This window comes from Salvia splendens, chromosome 8, assembly GCF_004379255.2.
Source record: "Salvia splendens isolate huo1 chromosome 8, SspV2, whole genome shotgun sequence".
NCBI classification, from domain to species: domain Eukaryota; kingdom Viridiplantae; phylum Streptophyta; class Magnoliopsida; order Lamiales; family Lamiaceae; genus Salvia; species Salvia splendens.
Window position 1 is genome coordinate 1,853,277 of NC_056039.1, and position 13,678 is coordinate 1,866,954.

Consider the following 13,678-nt stretch of genomic DNA (forward strand, 5'->3'; position numbering starts at 1 on the left):
TATGCAATATGATCTCATCAATTTATATTTCAGAAAGATATTCGTATAATTTTGATTATATTAAAATATGATAAATATTTGATTAAAAATATTTTCGTAAAATAATTTCAGATGAAATTGACAAAAAAAATAACATGTTAGGTATGTTTTCACATTTATTATAAGCTTGAACACTTGGGGATAAATTTTTAACACGATGAGATAAAGTTAAATATTTTCAAAAATATCAAATATAAAATCGAATATTCCATTTAACTATAATAATAAATATAATTGAGAACGGCTTTCCTAAATTGAGGAGTATATATTATTATAGATGGCGGGAAAATAAAATCCTGAAACAATTGCAATTCGCGGACTCAGCATCGCCCACCGCTGAGAAAATCAAAGCGCTGTCGTTTCGAGAGAGTGAGAGAGAGACAGATGGCGGAAGAGAAGAATGATACCGAGACGACGGAGAATGTGGTTTCGGAAGCGGAGGCGCTGCCGAAGGCTATCGTGCGCCGGGTGGTGAAGGACAAGCTTTCCCAGCTCTCCACCGGCTCCGAGATTACCGTTCTCCGCGACTCGTTCCTCGCCTTCTCTGAGAGCACACGCATCTTCATCCACTACCTCTCCGCCACGTAAGCCTCCGTCTCTCTCTGTCTCTCTCCGCAACACGTGTGACTTTTTTATTACTCCTATGCATCTGATGTTTCTGTATTGTGTATGACCTCTACTGTTAGCGGTATTTTTATTTGTTTTTGACCCAAGATCAATAGCAAATTGGTTGGGCATGTGATTTGTTTATCTGTTATTGAATTTTGGTTTCTGGATTTGCTTGATTCGTGGAGTATGTCAGCTTATTGCCACAATTTGGTAAAGTGTCTACCGTTTTCTAGGGTTTTATCTATGAATTGGTCTTTTTCAGATTGAGGTTCAACTTTTGGTTATCTGTTTAAAAATTTTAGATTTACAAACCAAAATAATCAATCAATTCCAGTGATATTTAGTTGGATGTTGAATTTGGGAACTGGGTGAAAACAAGAATAAAGTGGTTTGAGGAAACTGCATCATTACTTCTAAAAAGTGGAGTTGGAGCTCTTAAGCTTCTAACTTTTGTGAGTAGTCATTCAACATAATCTGTGGATTATTGCTGAGCCACAGCACATATTAGTCTCTTATTGTCTTGTCTAATTTAATTACTATTGAATATCAAGTCCAACCTTCCTTCTCATGAAATAATGTTGCAATGACAGGGAACCCCTTTTGTTACTACATTAGTTTATTTTCCTTTTTCTAGACTATTGTTTGTTGGTTGTCTGTTTCCTCTTGTACTTAGATTCAAGTAAAATTACTCTTCTTTGTTTGTTATCGTGGTTCTGAATTCTATTGCCAAATCAACTGGTCTATGTCATATGACTTATTGTGCATGATCTCCTGGTATCTACAGTGCAAATGACATATGTAAGGAGTCAAAAAGAAATATGATCAATGCAGAAGATGTATTCAAGGCCCTGGAAGAGATAGACTTTCCAGAGTTCATTGGGCCTCTGCGGGATTCTCTTGAAGGTAAGCACATACGTAAGAGTTTAATTGCCTTTTGTTTCCTCTTCTGAATTTCCTTGAGCACTTTCTCCCGTTTATAGTACTTCCACTTCCTATTCATGCAAAGCATTGGGAATGTGTCTATTTTCTTCTCCACTGTACAAGGTGGACAATTGAATAGTTGGGGTTAAAATTAATCGAGTCTCTCTCACAGATGATTGCATGTTATTAACTGGTAGACATGATCAGCTAAATCTATGTAGAAACACTGTACATAACTTACCTACCTAATCACACTGTTTACTCATTGAACTTGTTCAAATAGTATATCTTATTCTCATCAAAGCAAACAATTAGATAATTGCTACAAATCTCCTGGACAAATTCCTCATGTCTCATGTTTTAACTGTTCCCCAACAACATAAAATTTTGTGACAATCCTCAGGAGATATTATAATAGGCTGGTTTTGCACTATGTTGTTTGTGCCTTTGTGGGCATTTATGCCCATGATACTCCCTTTCCTCGATGTATATTAGTATTTCAATCATATAGTTTGACAAGGGTTTTTCATCAGGAGATATTGCAGCTGACATTTATTTTCTTTATCCATGAGATCTTAAACACTACTTGTATTGTTGAGTTGAAACAATTTCACTTTCTTCTGATAGTCGCCTGAGCTTCTGTGCATAGTTAAAACATTCTTAGAGCTTGCTAAAAAGCCACTTGATTAAGATGCATTTGATGTTCAATGGCCGGCCTATATCTCATCCTTAACCCTAAATTCAAATCCAGAACGCTGTGTCATAGATCGTAACAGTCATTTGCTTTCTCTTGTCCTTATCCTTATATTCAAATCCAGACCAAAATATTGCACATACACTTGAAATTGTGGATTGCATTATCAATTTTTCTTCCTGTCACGATTTAGTTTATACTCCATTTGCTACTCATCACCTATGTCACCATATCTTGTGGCAGAGTTTAGACGACAGAATGCCGGGAAAAAGCAGTCTAAGGCAAAAGAAACAAACATGAATGCAAAACGGAAAGAGCCGCCCCCAGCTGAACCCAGTGAAGGTCGAAACAAACGACATGCGGTTGAAAACGGGGACGAAGATAACTCAGACTGAGGCAGGATTTTTGCTCACCTCTACCACAAGCAAGATTAGCATAGTGTTGCTGATCCTGTTTTATATTTCCAGTATCATTCTTTGTTGAGGAAGTATTTAAATCACTACACACTGCTTTGCCATCTTGCTATTTATTTTCAGATTTGTGTATGTATATGCGTATGTTGCTGGTAGAGAGAGGTGAGCAACATACAGTTTATAACCTTTTCAGCTATAGAAATTAATTTAAGATTATGTGACTGAGTGCTGGAACTTGGAATAGTGTTTTGTAGTAACTAAAAGTCAAACTATAAATAAAATAAGGGAAAAAAATCATAAGGTCGACCATCTATATTACCTAAAATCTATACTACTTAAAAGTGAAAATTTTTGTTAAAAGTGACCGCTGGTTGAATTTACTGTAGTACACTTTTGGGCGGGAAACATGGAATTTGTTGTGCAATTATTATTGTTTTATTTTGGTATTTTACTGATGGTCCAGATTCTGTTTAACTATTACAAATAATACACTACTAAGGTTATCCGCAACGTTGTCTCTTATCTGTCTCTTAACCGTCTCATTTCTTAATTATTCATGGGTCTCACTGTACTTTTCACTCAATCTCTTAACTAAAAGGCAGAACTTGCAACCCTCTATCTCTTATCCGTCTCTTAATCATCTCTTAACTTAGTATTCATTCGATTTCACTTTATTATTTTTTTTCCAACAAATTCAATTAATAAAAAACACACTTCATTAAATAAAATAAAAATACAACTTAAAATCCTAAAAAAAATTAATTCGTGGCAAAATAAATAAATAAAAAACATAATTTAAAATATAATTTTATAGAATAATCTGAAATCATAATTGATAACTCTGACCTATAATCATTGGGAGTAGGCATTGGTTTACATGTGTGCAGTGCATGCTCAGCTTTCCTCCCCCTATAATCACCCTGCTCACTCAATTTATGAATACTCAACGAAATTCTCTTCACAACTTACAACTTACTCCAATTCATAGTCATCAGTTCGGTTTCTGGGTAGTACTATTGTCTACTTTCCATTCTTATTTTTTATAGAGAGCAATGCATAGTTTTACTATGATTATATCTTCATGAACATAGCAAAACTATTGTTTTTGTTCTTATAATTTCATCTGTATATTAATTGGTGTTTGGTTTTCTGGTTCAGATGTGGGATGATTGTAAAGGTGAGCAACAATTTCAGTGAATCTTGTAACCTATATATATTCACTGTTTGATTTTCATGAGACGCTATCCTACATTCATATTTCAATCCATTTTCAGGGTTTGACAGAGAAATTGAAGGAGAAAGACAAGCAAGCATTACACGGGATCGGATCAGCGACGCTAACGTACGAGACATTCATGTGCATGATCATCCCTTTCCTCGTCGCGGATTAGTATCTCCATCTTTCCATTATTATCTTCATTTTGTTTTGCTTTGCTTAGTTTTTTCTAGAGCTTTGTACTTGTATAACAAGGAGCAAAGCTAATGGATTGTTTTACTTGCAAATAAATCAAAAAATCTCAACATAATGCAGGTAAATCTCAATAAAAATGTGTTGATATTTTCGTGTACTTGTGTTGATATTTGTTATACACTATGTTGATATAAAAAAATACGAAAATTATGATATGATAATAGAATGACGATCTTACCCTTTTGTTGATATTTTGTCTACTATTTATTGAAATTCGTAAGATTTAATCTCATCCACTCATTTTGAAATCTAATGGTAGAGATTTGGTCTTGATTTTGGATTATGATGCTATAAGCAATAAAAGAGGGCCTATCAAAACATATATATGAGTTATAATCAATTTAGTATGCATATATTCAATTCTTCTGTATAGTGTAGTAGTGACAAGAATCTCATGAGCTCGAATTTTTCACCTGCAATAAACGAAAAATTCAGAAAGTGTAAATAAAAGCAAAAAAATAACCGGTTAATTCGGTTAGGCCACCAAATTGAATTCGGTTCGGTTTGGTTTTTGAAATAATTAGGTATTAGTGTATGACAGACATATCAGGATCCGAGTCGGGGTCAAGACGAAAAGGAAAGCATCCAAAGTGACATATTCCATTTGAAGAAAAGTATATGGAGATAAAAACAAGAAATGCAACATCAGGAAATGTGATTGACGACTCTTTCTTGATGCAACACCAACACCAAATAGACTTTTGTGGTGAAAGATACAATACAAACCCCTTTCACAATACTAATCTCCATTTTTGAATACCGCAAACACTAATATTATCTTATCATATCACTTATGTCAGCAAAATTTTTCATCTTGGTTCATAATATTTTGGACACACAAGTCAAAAACACAAACCTCAGAAATCATCCTCCTTGTTCGAACTCGTAGGGCACTCGATAGGCCCGTTCTTGCTATAGGAAACGAAGAACTAATGCAACGGGAATGAGCATCGAGTTTGAGAAACGCATCCCCTGCAACTGCAAGCATGAAACATGTCATCCACAGCATTAAACAGAATAAGTACTACACAACATAAGCATACATGTACTAACATTTCTCTTTGAAGACGAATACTCCATACGAGGAGGAGGAATATAGCCTTGCAGTCCAACATTGTACACGGGAGTGCCATCCGGGTAAAACAACCCGTAGTTTCGTTCAGAGACAGGGCCGGTCTTCAAATCCTCGTTAAACAGCGCAAAAACATAGATGTCGAGTGGCACTGATGGCCTAGCCGGGGTGCCTTGGTTCTGCTGTACCCGTTTGAGCAAGTTGCTGTTATACAACCTAGCGTTCTCCGGGGTGGCCCCCACCTCGTCTACGTCCCCCTTAGACGGCCATCCTGTCTCTGAGACCTTGACTTGTATATCAGTGTGCCCCATTGCTTTGATGGCTGCATAAACAGCATCAATCTGTGCAAACAACATGTTGTCATAGTGCAGGTTGGTGGTGGCGTCTATCGTTCCCGGGCTGGGCTGGAAAAGCGCGTAGCTAAGTGAGATCTCAGCCGGGGTGGCCTTGTAAGCAAAGAAGGGATATGCATTTATGAGGAAGGGTGAGTGAGTCTGTGTGTGGAAGTTTAAATAGCTTTGGATGTACTCTGCAAGGTCCGGCCTAAATGCGCCTGCAGAGGGCGGGAACGAGCTGCTCAGGATCGCGAACGAGTGGGCTGTGGTCACGGATATTTCCTTGTTTAGGCCGAGATTCGTGACAGCAGCATTCACTGACTGCATAGCTGGGAGGAGGTATGGGATGAGGTGCTGCGTGTCGTTGCCTGTGAGGACTTCGTTGCCAACGGTGATGCACGTGATTTTTGTGTGGGGCGTGTAGGGCTTCACGTGTTGCTCGATCCAGGCCTGGGCTTGGGATGGGTGGGACATCTTTTGGAGGAGCTCGTTGCCTAGCCCGATCACAAACTCTACTTGTGTGTTGGCGAATGCTGAGAGCACGTTTGGGTCCGCGTCATAGAGCTTGACTCGGGTTATGTTGAGGGAGCTCAGGAGGTAGGCCACGCGTGATGGGGCTGGGAGGTCGTTGGCGATCTGGCCGTAGTTGATTCCCACTCCGAGTCCTCGGATGCAAATGAATGAAGCTAAAATACACACACCTATTAAGTATACTGATCTTGATGACAGGAAACAAAAACTGTCAACTTTGCAACATTTTTTGGTAAAGTTAGCAAATAGAATAATGATTCTAACACACACACACAGAGACACTAATAAGCATACTGATCTTGATGAGAGGAAAATGAAAGGCAAAGACAAGTTTTCAGGGTAAATTTAGCAAATTGAATGAATCTAAGAGATGGGGAGTAGTATATACTAATATTGATGACATGAAAAGAAACATGAAGAAAAACTGTCCACTTTTCCTCGATTTGGTTGCTTAATTTAGCAATTAGTTATCATCAATCACCTCGACAATGAATCACAGATACTTTCACAAAACATAAATTCTATGAATTCTGTGTGCAAATATGAATCTGCTGTCACATTGAAATAGTTCTTTTTATTGATTTATAATTTTGAAAAATGAAAATCGACACTACTTGCTGCCTGATCAAGCAAAGCTCACTCCATCAAACATGACAGAATCACTTCAAATATTAAAACCCAAGAATTCACTTCCTCTTTTCTTTATGCTTTGATCATCAATGGCAACAACAATAAAAATAAATAAAATTTAACATGCAAACTGAAACACTCAAGTATTCAACAAACTAGGAATGAAAATCCCATCTTTTTCTTGAAATTGTAATGAAAAAAGAATGTTTATATATAAAAAAGCTACTAATAAATAAGATAAAGAACCTGAAAATCCTAGGAGGAGGAGGAGAAGAACCCTGCAAAGGGTGGCCATAGCCATATGCCAACTCTCTGAGAATTCCTACCACACCACACTGCTCTGTTGTTTGATGTCTGAATATATAGATATAAATGCACATAATAATTTAGAAACAATATCAAAAATAAAAGAATGAAATTATATTCCACACAGCTGAGATCAGTAGGAGACAAGTATGTGAAAGTGAAGTTTGTACACAATTTTCTTGCAAATTGAAATGAAAGCTGCATAGTTGCCATGGATGTTTTTGAACATATTTTACAGTTGTTTATTTCCAAGTAGGAAAACTGGACTCATCTGCTTCTGTAATGAAATCTGATTCGCATTTTCTTTTTTGCAACTTTTTGAAAGTTTTAATCATGATTGAATGATGAGATAAATTTCATCACTTGTTAAAAACAGAGCAATAGTTTCAAGATTTTATTTACTTCTCTTTAAAAAAATCTTCTTAGAATTTGCGGTTAGTAACTAGCAAGTACTAGCAAATTAGCAACACTAAATTTCTGTTCACATTATTATTGAAAAATAGTAGTATTACTGTTTAGGTATATATGCATATAATTCACTTTCATGAATTCAGATTATATCAACTATTGATAGTCAAGATTCCCAATTTATCATTTGTTGTATGGATGGCTAGAGAGAATATTTTAGTGATTGACAAGATTAATTATGTGCATAATTTGGCAAAGATATGATACTACAAGTTATACAACTCAATTACGACATGGCTCTTGATTATTGGGCCTAAATTTGGCCCACAATGAAACTCAATATTAAGCCCAAGTTATTTAAATAAAATATTTAATTAACTATATTTGAGAATTTGCCATTTGTCTACTACTATAGCTTTAATCCTATAAATAGTGTATTTCTCTTTCTTTATAACTCCTATTTATTTTAAAATTATTATCAAACATTAAGTTTTAAGATTTGTTACACTTTTGTAACTTGCTAAGAAAATTGTGAGATACTCTTGCACCAATAGGAAATAAGTGACTCCAGTCTCCAAATTACACCAACTCTTGAATTTTTTACACCAACTTCTTTGATTTTTGGATTCAACACAATCGACTGTCGTCATTTTATTTTGAGTAAAATCAGAATTTGACTAGATATGATTAATAAAGCACAATAACACTCCCTCCTCTATTTCCAACATTAACATAGGACACAACAAAAAAAACAACAGTACAAGATTTTGCTAACTGAAATTGATCAGCAAAGCACGGTTACACATATTCAACCCTACAGCCAGAAAACATAGTTTCTTCTTTTTTATGTCTTGATTAAAAAAAGAGGTGGTAATTCTCAGTACAGATCACCCTCCTTGTGTGTGTGGATCACACAGTCTGAAGTCGGGTAGGAAACGCAGGTCAGCAGGTAGCCATCCTGCATCTGTTGGTCATCGAGAAACGAGCCATCGGACTGGTCGACAACCCCCGACACTTTTTTCCCAGCACAGGTGGAGCATGCTCCAGCCCTGCATGAGTATGGGAGTTCGACTCCGGCTGCCTCAGCGGAGTCGAGGATGTAGCAATCGTCGGGTGCCTCAAACTCGGTTTCAGCACCGTCTGGTCCGACCAGTTTCACCTTGTACACGGCCATGGCGGTGGCTTTGAAATCAGACTTTGCCTTCAAGCCAAAGATTCTTGAGGTGCTCTTTACTGAGCCCAAAGAGGATGGGATCTTCATGGAGGCGCTTGTGGTGGTTTGGCATCGAGGCACACTTCCAAAGAGAGAAACGGCGGGAAGTGTTGCAGTAGACATGTTAAATGTTCTCCTGCAAAATACACGATTTCAGCTCGCTGATGACGAGTGACATTGAAGCTATAGGGAGAACAAACGCATCTAGGCCAGTAAGGCAGTCTTGCAACATATTAATTGTGTCAAGATAAGAGAAAGTTATCATGTGTGCAACTAACTACACCATACAAATATCAAATGCCTATAGCATATTGCAAATTTATGCAATCTCCTGCAAAAGACACTTTCAGCTAGTTGATGACAAGTGAAATCGAAGCTAAACTCAAATAGCATCCTACCATACAACACTTCTACTTGCTTGGCAAACCAAATACACAAGAAAAATCCTGCATTTGTACAACTTGAAATTTATTTTATACCAATGGCAAAGACTAAAGGGTTTCAAAAACAGATGAAATCTTCAGACTTCTAAATCAATTGACAAAAATTCACCCAACCAAATATCCAATTCTTCACAACATTTCCTAAATAGCCTCTAGCTACACATTCATCAGTAAATCAGGCATTAAGGCGACAAAAACTGATTCATAATCTGAGAAAACAAACCTCAATTTCGCATATAGAGAGCACAATCAATCAACCATTGAAATCTATACACATGCAGATGCTAAACATATTTTAATCAAAATCAGGTGAATCTACCAACAATCAATAATCAGTCACAAAAAAAGGTCGCCTTCCACAACCAAACATCGCAATCCGTGAACAACAGAGAGATAAAAAAACACAAACATCACATAAAAAAACGTGAATCTAATTCAGCAACCAAACAAAATAAACACAAATCCTCAATAACAAATAAAAACAACGAAACCTCACAGAGTTTTAAGATCCAGCCCCGATCCATACAAAAAACACAAAGTAACACAATTGTTTATGAAAATTAATAGCTCGAGGCGGAAATAACGATGCATAAACATAAGAACGAAAACTAGCAAGCATTTTCTACCTGAAGCTGCAAAGTGAGAGAGAAAACCGCAGCGCCTCTATGAGTCGGATCAATCAATGTTTGGTACAGCAGCGAGTGCCGTTATTATATACTAAGAGAGAGAGGGGCAAGCACTAGATGCTGAGCCGCCACTAGCTCTGCATTTTGGTTTCGTTTACTTTATTTCGTTTACAGAAAATTAAAATTAAGCCCCGTGGGGCCCACATCGCAGCATATACTATAAACAGTCAAATTCATTTTGGTACTCGCACCAATATTATTCGTCATTTCAATTGATTATTTATTGCTGTTTACCGAAAAAATTAATCATTTTTGTCCCGAGGCGGAAAACAAATAATTAGTAGTAGTAGTAGTAGTAATTGTTTTGTGTTCAAAGTTGAAACTAATTAATTTTACATTATTAAAATGTTGAAGGTTTCGTCTAATTGCTTATTATTCATAATATTAATTTAAACGTGAACGGACTGCAGAGAAAATGGAATACCAATACAATAGAAAATTAGAAATAAGTCATATAACTATACAATAAATATGTAGCATAAAGCAATTAAAATGCTTAGTTGATTTGCAGGAGTCTATTAATAGATATGGACATACTACTCCTTCAATTATGAATTGGAATCTTAAGTCACGTGAATATCGAAATGAAAAATGTCGACATCCTAAATATATTAAGTCAATTCTGTGGGGCTTTTGTTTTACGTAATACCTTATGAATCTATTAGAAAATGTCATAAACATTGCTGTTTTTCAGTCAGGAATCTGTAGGAAAATGTAACAAAAATAGTAATTTGGAAATAAAAGAAATGCTTACATGTAAGAAAACATTAGAAAATACTAGATATTTTTATCATAAAACTAATATTCTACGGTATTTAAAATAGAAACATTATTTACTAGTACTATCTCTGTAGGAATGAAAAGGGTGTAAAATAAAACTCCCATTCTAATATATTTTTCAAGTTACTTGTGTTCGCATTTCTTAAAACACCTCGAAAAAAAGGTGGAGAACTAAATAAGCAAAACACTGGCAATAATTAATAGAACGACATGTAATGGGCAACAATCTGTAAATAACCAAATACAAAGGTGCTTCCATAATAAATCCAGGATCAAAGTCACAAAAAAGAGAAACAAAAATTCCCATGTCTGGGAAGTTTTAAGTAGTTTCTACGGCTTGAAAAACAGAAGTTTATAAATTTATCAGAAGATACGTTGTGGCTTTCCCATGGTGCTCTTCAAGAACAAGCACCTCACCTGATACCATCACACACAACATATAAGCAAAAGACGTACAAAATCAATTAGACATTGCATCTTTCAACAAAACACGGGACATGTACTTACGTTTTGCCAATTCTTTTTCAAAAGAGAAACAAGGAAGTTGACGCTCATTTGCACGTTTTGGAAGATCTGCTTCTCCTCCATATCGAGGTTGCCAACAGCGACACCCATGCAGAGCACCTTCTTCAATTGGAACTTAATGGTAGCCTTGGTCTCGTTCACCTTGGATTCAAGAGACTCCTGGTGAGTCACGAGAGTGGGGAACTTACCTGCATCGTAATAGATAATTAAGAAAAATATAATAATAGCATCCAAACAGTTAACCAGTGTATATTCATAACTATGTACTGCTAAGAAAAATGCAGTGGATTTTAAGTCAGAAGACTCACAATTATACAATTATGTGAACAGTTTTCATTATCCGTGTAAAGAACAAAACCCATACAAAAGAATGAGCATCACATTTGGAAACTTCTTTAAATCAAAATCATCAAACTATTCAAGGAAATGAGTATCCAATAGCGAGAAAAATGTACATAAAATGAATTGAATCTCCCTATATGGAACATAAGTTTTGCTTTAAATAGCATTATTGAAACAGCTCTACATTTGCAATAGTTAAATGTACTTGCCTGCCTTGTTCAGACCAGGTCCCAACAGACGTGGTATCTGCTTGATGACTGCTTCTGAGGCCAAGAAAGCGTGATACCTCTTTGCTAGCTTCTTCACCAATTTCTTGTTTTTATTCAACTTCTTCAATGCTTCCACATCCATGGACTCAAGGCCAATCTTCTCAGCCTAAAGAAACAATCAAAATCAAATCAGAAACTGTGTTAATAGCAGACTTACAGGTTAGGCAAACAAGGACATTAATGGGCATCAGACTTACTATGCAGGAAATTCTTCATTTTAGAATGAGAAAGAAATTCTTAATAGCAAAGAAAATTTAGTTGCATTTTAAAGCAAAAGATTAACTCAAAGACCATATATAATAATCATGTTGCGCTACAAAAAAAAACTTACATCAAGAAAAATTTAAAAACTATTCACTACCATACCTCCTCAACATGTTGGGCATCTCCAAGCATGCAGATTTTCATTTTTGGCCTTGGAATATGGGGCAACCTAACAGAGCCGCTGAAACGCTTGTCCTTTTGGGGATCATAGTTCTTGAGTCCAATCTGGAGCTCAACAGTCTCGGTGAAGTTGCGCTTCTTCTCCTTGGCATCTGCAACAATCACAGTGATGGCTTCCCTCAGCGCCTCACTCTGAAGCTTACTGAAATTACAATAAGAGATACAACATCAGCACATTATGACAATGAGAAGCAGTAAACATCAGACTCAACCATCATACTATTCAACTACAAGGCTAAACAACATGATCTAGCATTATACTTTCATTTTGGGGATGAGAAACGGTAAGGAGGGCTAAAAATCAGATTCAACCACTATAATATTCGACTACAACGCCAGCAGTGAAAACTGTTTATACAACAATAAAAACAGTTGTATCCAAATAGTACTGGAGCAAACTAACGGAGACACTTCCTAAATCATAAGAATATTGTTGAGGCATAATAGTTCCTGCCTCGTAACCATATATTAGATCCCTAATCGTACGTATCCTGAATATACATCATTGAGGAACAAAGAAATGAAGTAGCTACTAATCAAAAATCGAAAAACTGAATAACCAGAGAAGATTATTCCGCCTAAGCTAAAACTCAATATCAAATACAGAGCATCTGAAAACAAAAGTGGTGAATCAGCTTACCTCATCGTTCACGGTCAATTAGGTTCCCGAATCACTACACGAACAAGATAAAAGACCATAATTAATCACAGTAATTCAGTTAAAATTGAAACAGAAAGCGAGAATGAGATACAAATACATGAAAAACCACACGGTGTGGAGAGAAATGGCGAAGCGGCGCACCTGAAGAAAAACCCTAGAACAAGGGTGGTGAACGGTGGCTGGAATTGACTGAAGGAGAGAGAACGAGAGCTGCTGAATCAGAAGCATAAATATTGACACGCAAACCCTAACTAGAATTCTTATTGGGCCGTTTTGGCAGACATAAAAGGACCTATTTAAGTGGGCCGGATTCAGGACTTCAATATGGTAATTGAAATTTATAAATTTGATCAATCTCGATTAATCCTCATAGGGTGTAAAGGTAATTTAAATCATCGAAAATTTTAATATTATATAAAAAACTATTGATATGAGAAAATATCATATTGTTATCGAATCAAAAATCTTGGTGTACAAGAGTTTTGGAATAGAGCATTTTCAGTATTGTTACCGTGACGAATTTTGGATATGCAATACTGAAATCTATGAGTATATTGGATTTTACGATATACTGAATTAAAATACACTACTATATCAAAATATCATTATATCATACCATTTCATTTATTGTGTCATAAAATTTGATATATATTGTATTATATGTCTGCCTGAATATTGCTATATCATATTGTTTCACTTATAGCATTTGTCGGTTTATATTGTGTACTATATGATATCTCATATTATACCATACCATTTCATTTATTGTGTCAGAAAATTTGATATATACTGTATTTATATGTCTGCCTGAATATTGCTATATCATATTGTTTCACTTATAGCATTAGTCGGTTTATATTGTGTATTATATGATATATCTCAGATG

At 35.9% G+C, this 13,678-nt stretch overlaps 4 protein-coding genes across 11 annotated transcripts; 1 reads left to right on the plus strand and 3 right to left on the minus strand.

Moving 5' to 3' along the window:
* Positions 1-327: 327 nt before the first annotated feature.
* LOC121743418 (DNA polymerase epsilon subunit 3-like) lies at positions 328-2,892 on the plus strand. Its single transcript, XM_042136724.1, has 3 exons — positions 328-623; positions 1,433-1,551; positions 2,507-2,892. Exons 1-3 carry the CDS (start codon positions 424-426, stop codon positions 2,656-2,658), a joined length of 471 nt encoding a protein of 156 aa, XP_041992658.1. The 5' UTR covers positions 328-423; the 3' UTR covers positions 2,659-2,892.
* Positions 2,893-4,397: 1,505 nt separating this feature from the next.
* Positions 4,398-7,401, minus strand: LOC121743325 (glucan endo-1,3-beta-glucosidase 14-like). Of its 8 annotated transcripts, none has more exons than XM_042136600.1 (5): positions 7,192-7,398; positions 6,962-7,069; positions 5,201-6,267; positions 5,004-5,125; positions 4,398-4,560 (listed from the first exon to the last, which is right to left on the minus strand). In XM_042136600.1, the coding sequence occupies exons 2-4, from the start codon at positions 7,014-7,016 to the stop codon at positions 5,060-5,062; spliced, it is 1,188 nt and encodes a 395-aa protein (XP_041992534.1). In that variant the 5' UTR covers positions 7,017-7,069; positions 7,192-7,398; the 3' UTR covers positions 4,398-4,560; positions 5,004-5,059. The 8 variants fall into 8 exon arrangements, with proteins under 8 accessions (XP_041992534.1, XP_041992539.1, XP_041992536.1 ...); XM_042136605.1 differs by having other exon boundaries at positions 5,201-6,240; positions 7,192-7,396; XM_042136602.1 differs by having other exon boundaries at positions 5,004-5,119; positions 6,962-7,400.
* A 715-nt stretch (positions 7,402-8,116) lies between these two features.
* On the minus strand, positions 8,117-9,865 carry LOC121746205 (ferredoxin, root R-B1-like). The gene is made up of 2 exons (XM_042140130.1): positions 9,712-9,865; positions 8,117-8,778 (listed from the first exon to the last, which is right to left on the minus strand). The coding sequence occupies exon 2, from the start codon at positions 8,763-8,765 to the stop codon at positions 8,307-8,309; it is 459 nt and encodes a 152-aa protein (XP_041996064.1). The 5' UTR covers positions 8,766-8,778; positions 9,712-9,865; the 3' UTR covers positions 8,117-8,306.
* A 920-nt stretch (positions 9,866-10,785) lies between these two features.
* LOC121745418 (60S ribosomal protein L10a-1) lies at positions 10,786-13,054 on the minus strand. The gene is made up of 6 exons (XM_042139311.1): positions 12,934-13,054; positions 12,772-12,805; positions 12,054-12,273; positions 11,628-11,793; positions 11,059-11,264; positions 10,786-10,968 (listed from the first exon to the last, which is right to left on the minus strand). Exons 2-6 carry the CDS (start codon positions 12,774-12,776, stop codon positions 10,915-10,917), a joined length of 651 nt encoding a protein of 216 aa, XP_041995245.1. The 5' UTR covers positions 12,777-12,805; positions 12,934-13,054; the 3' UTR covers positions 10,786-10,914.
* Positions 13,055-13,678: the final 624 nt, after the last annotated feature.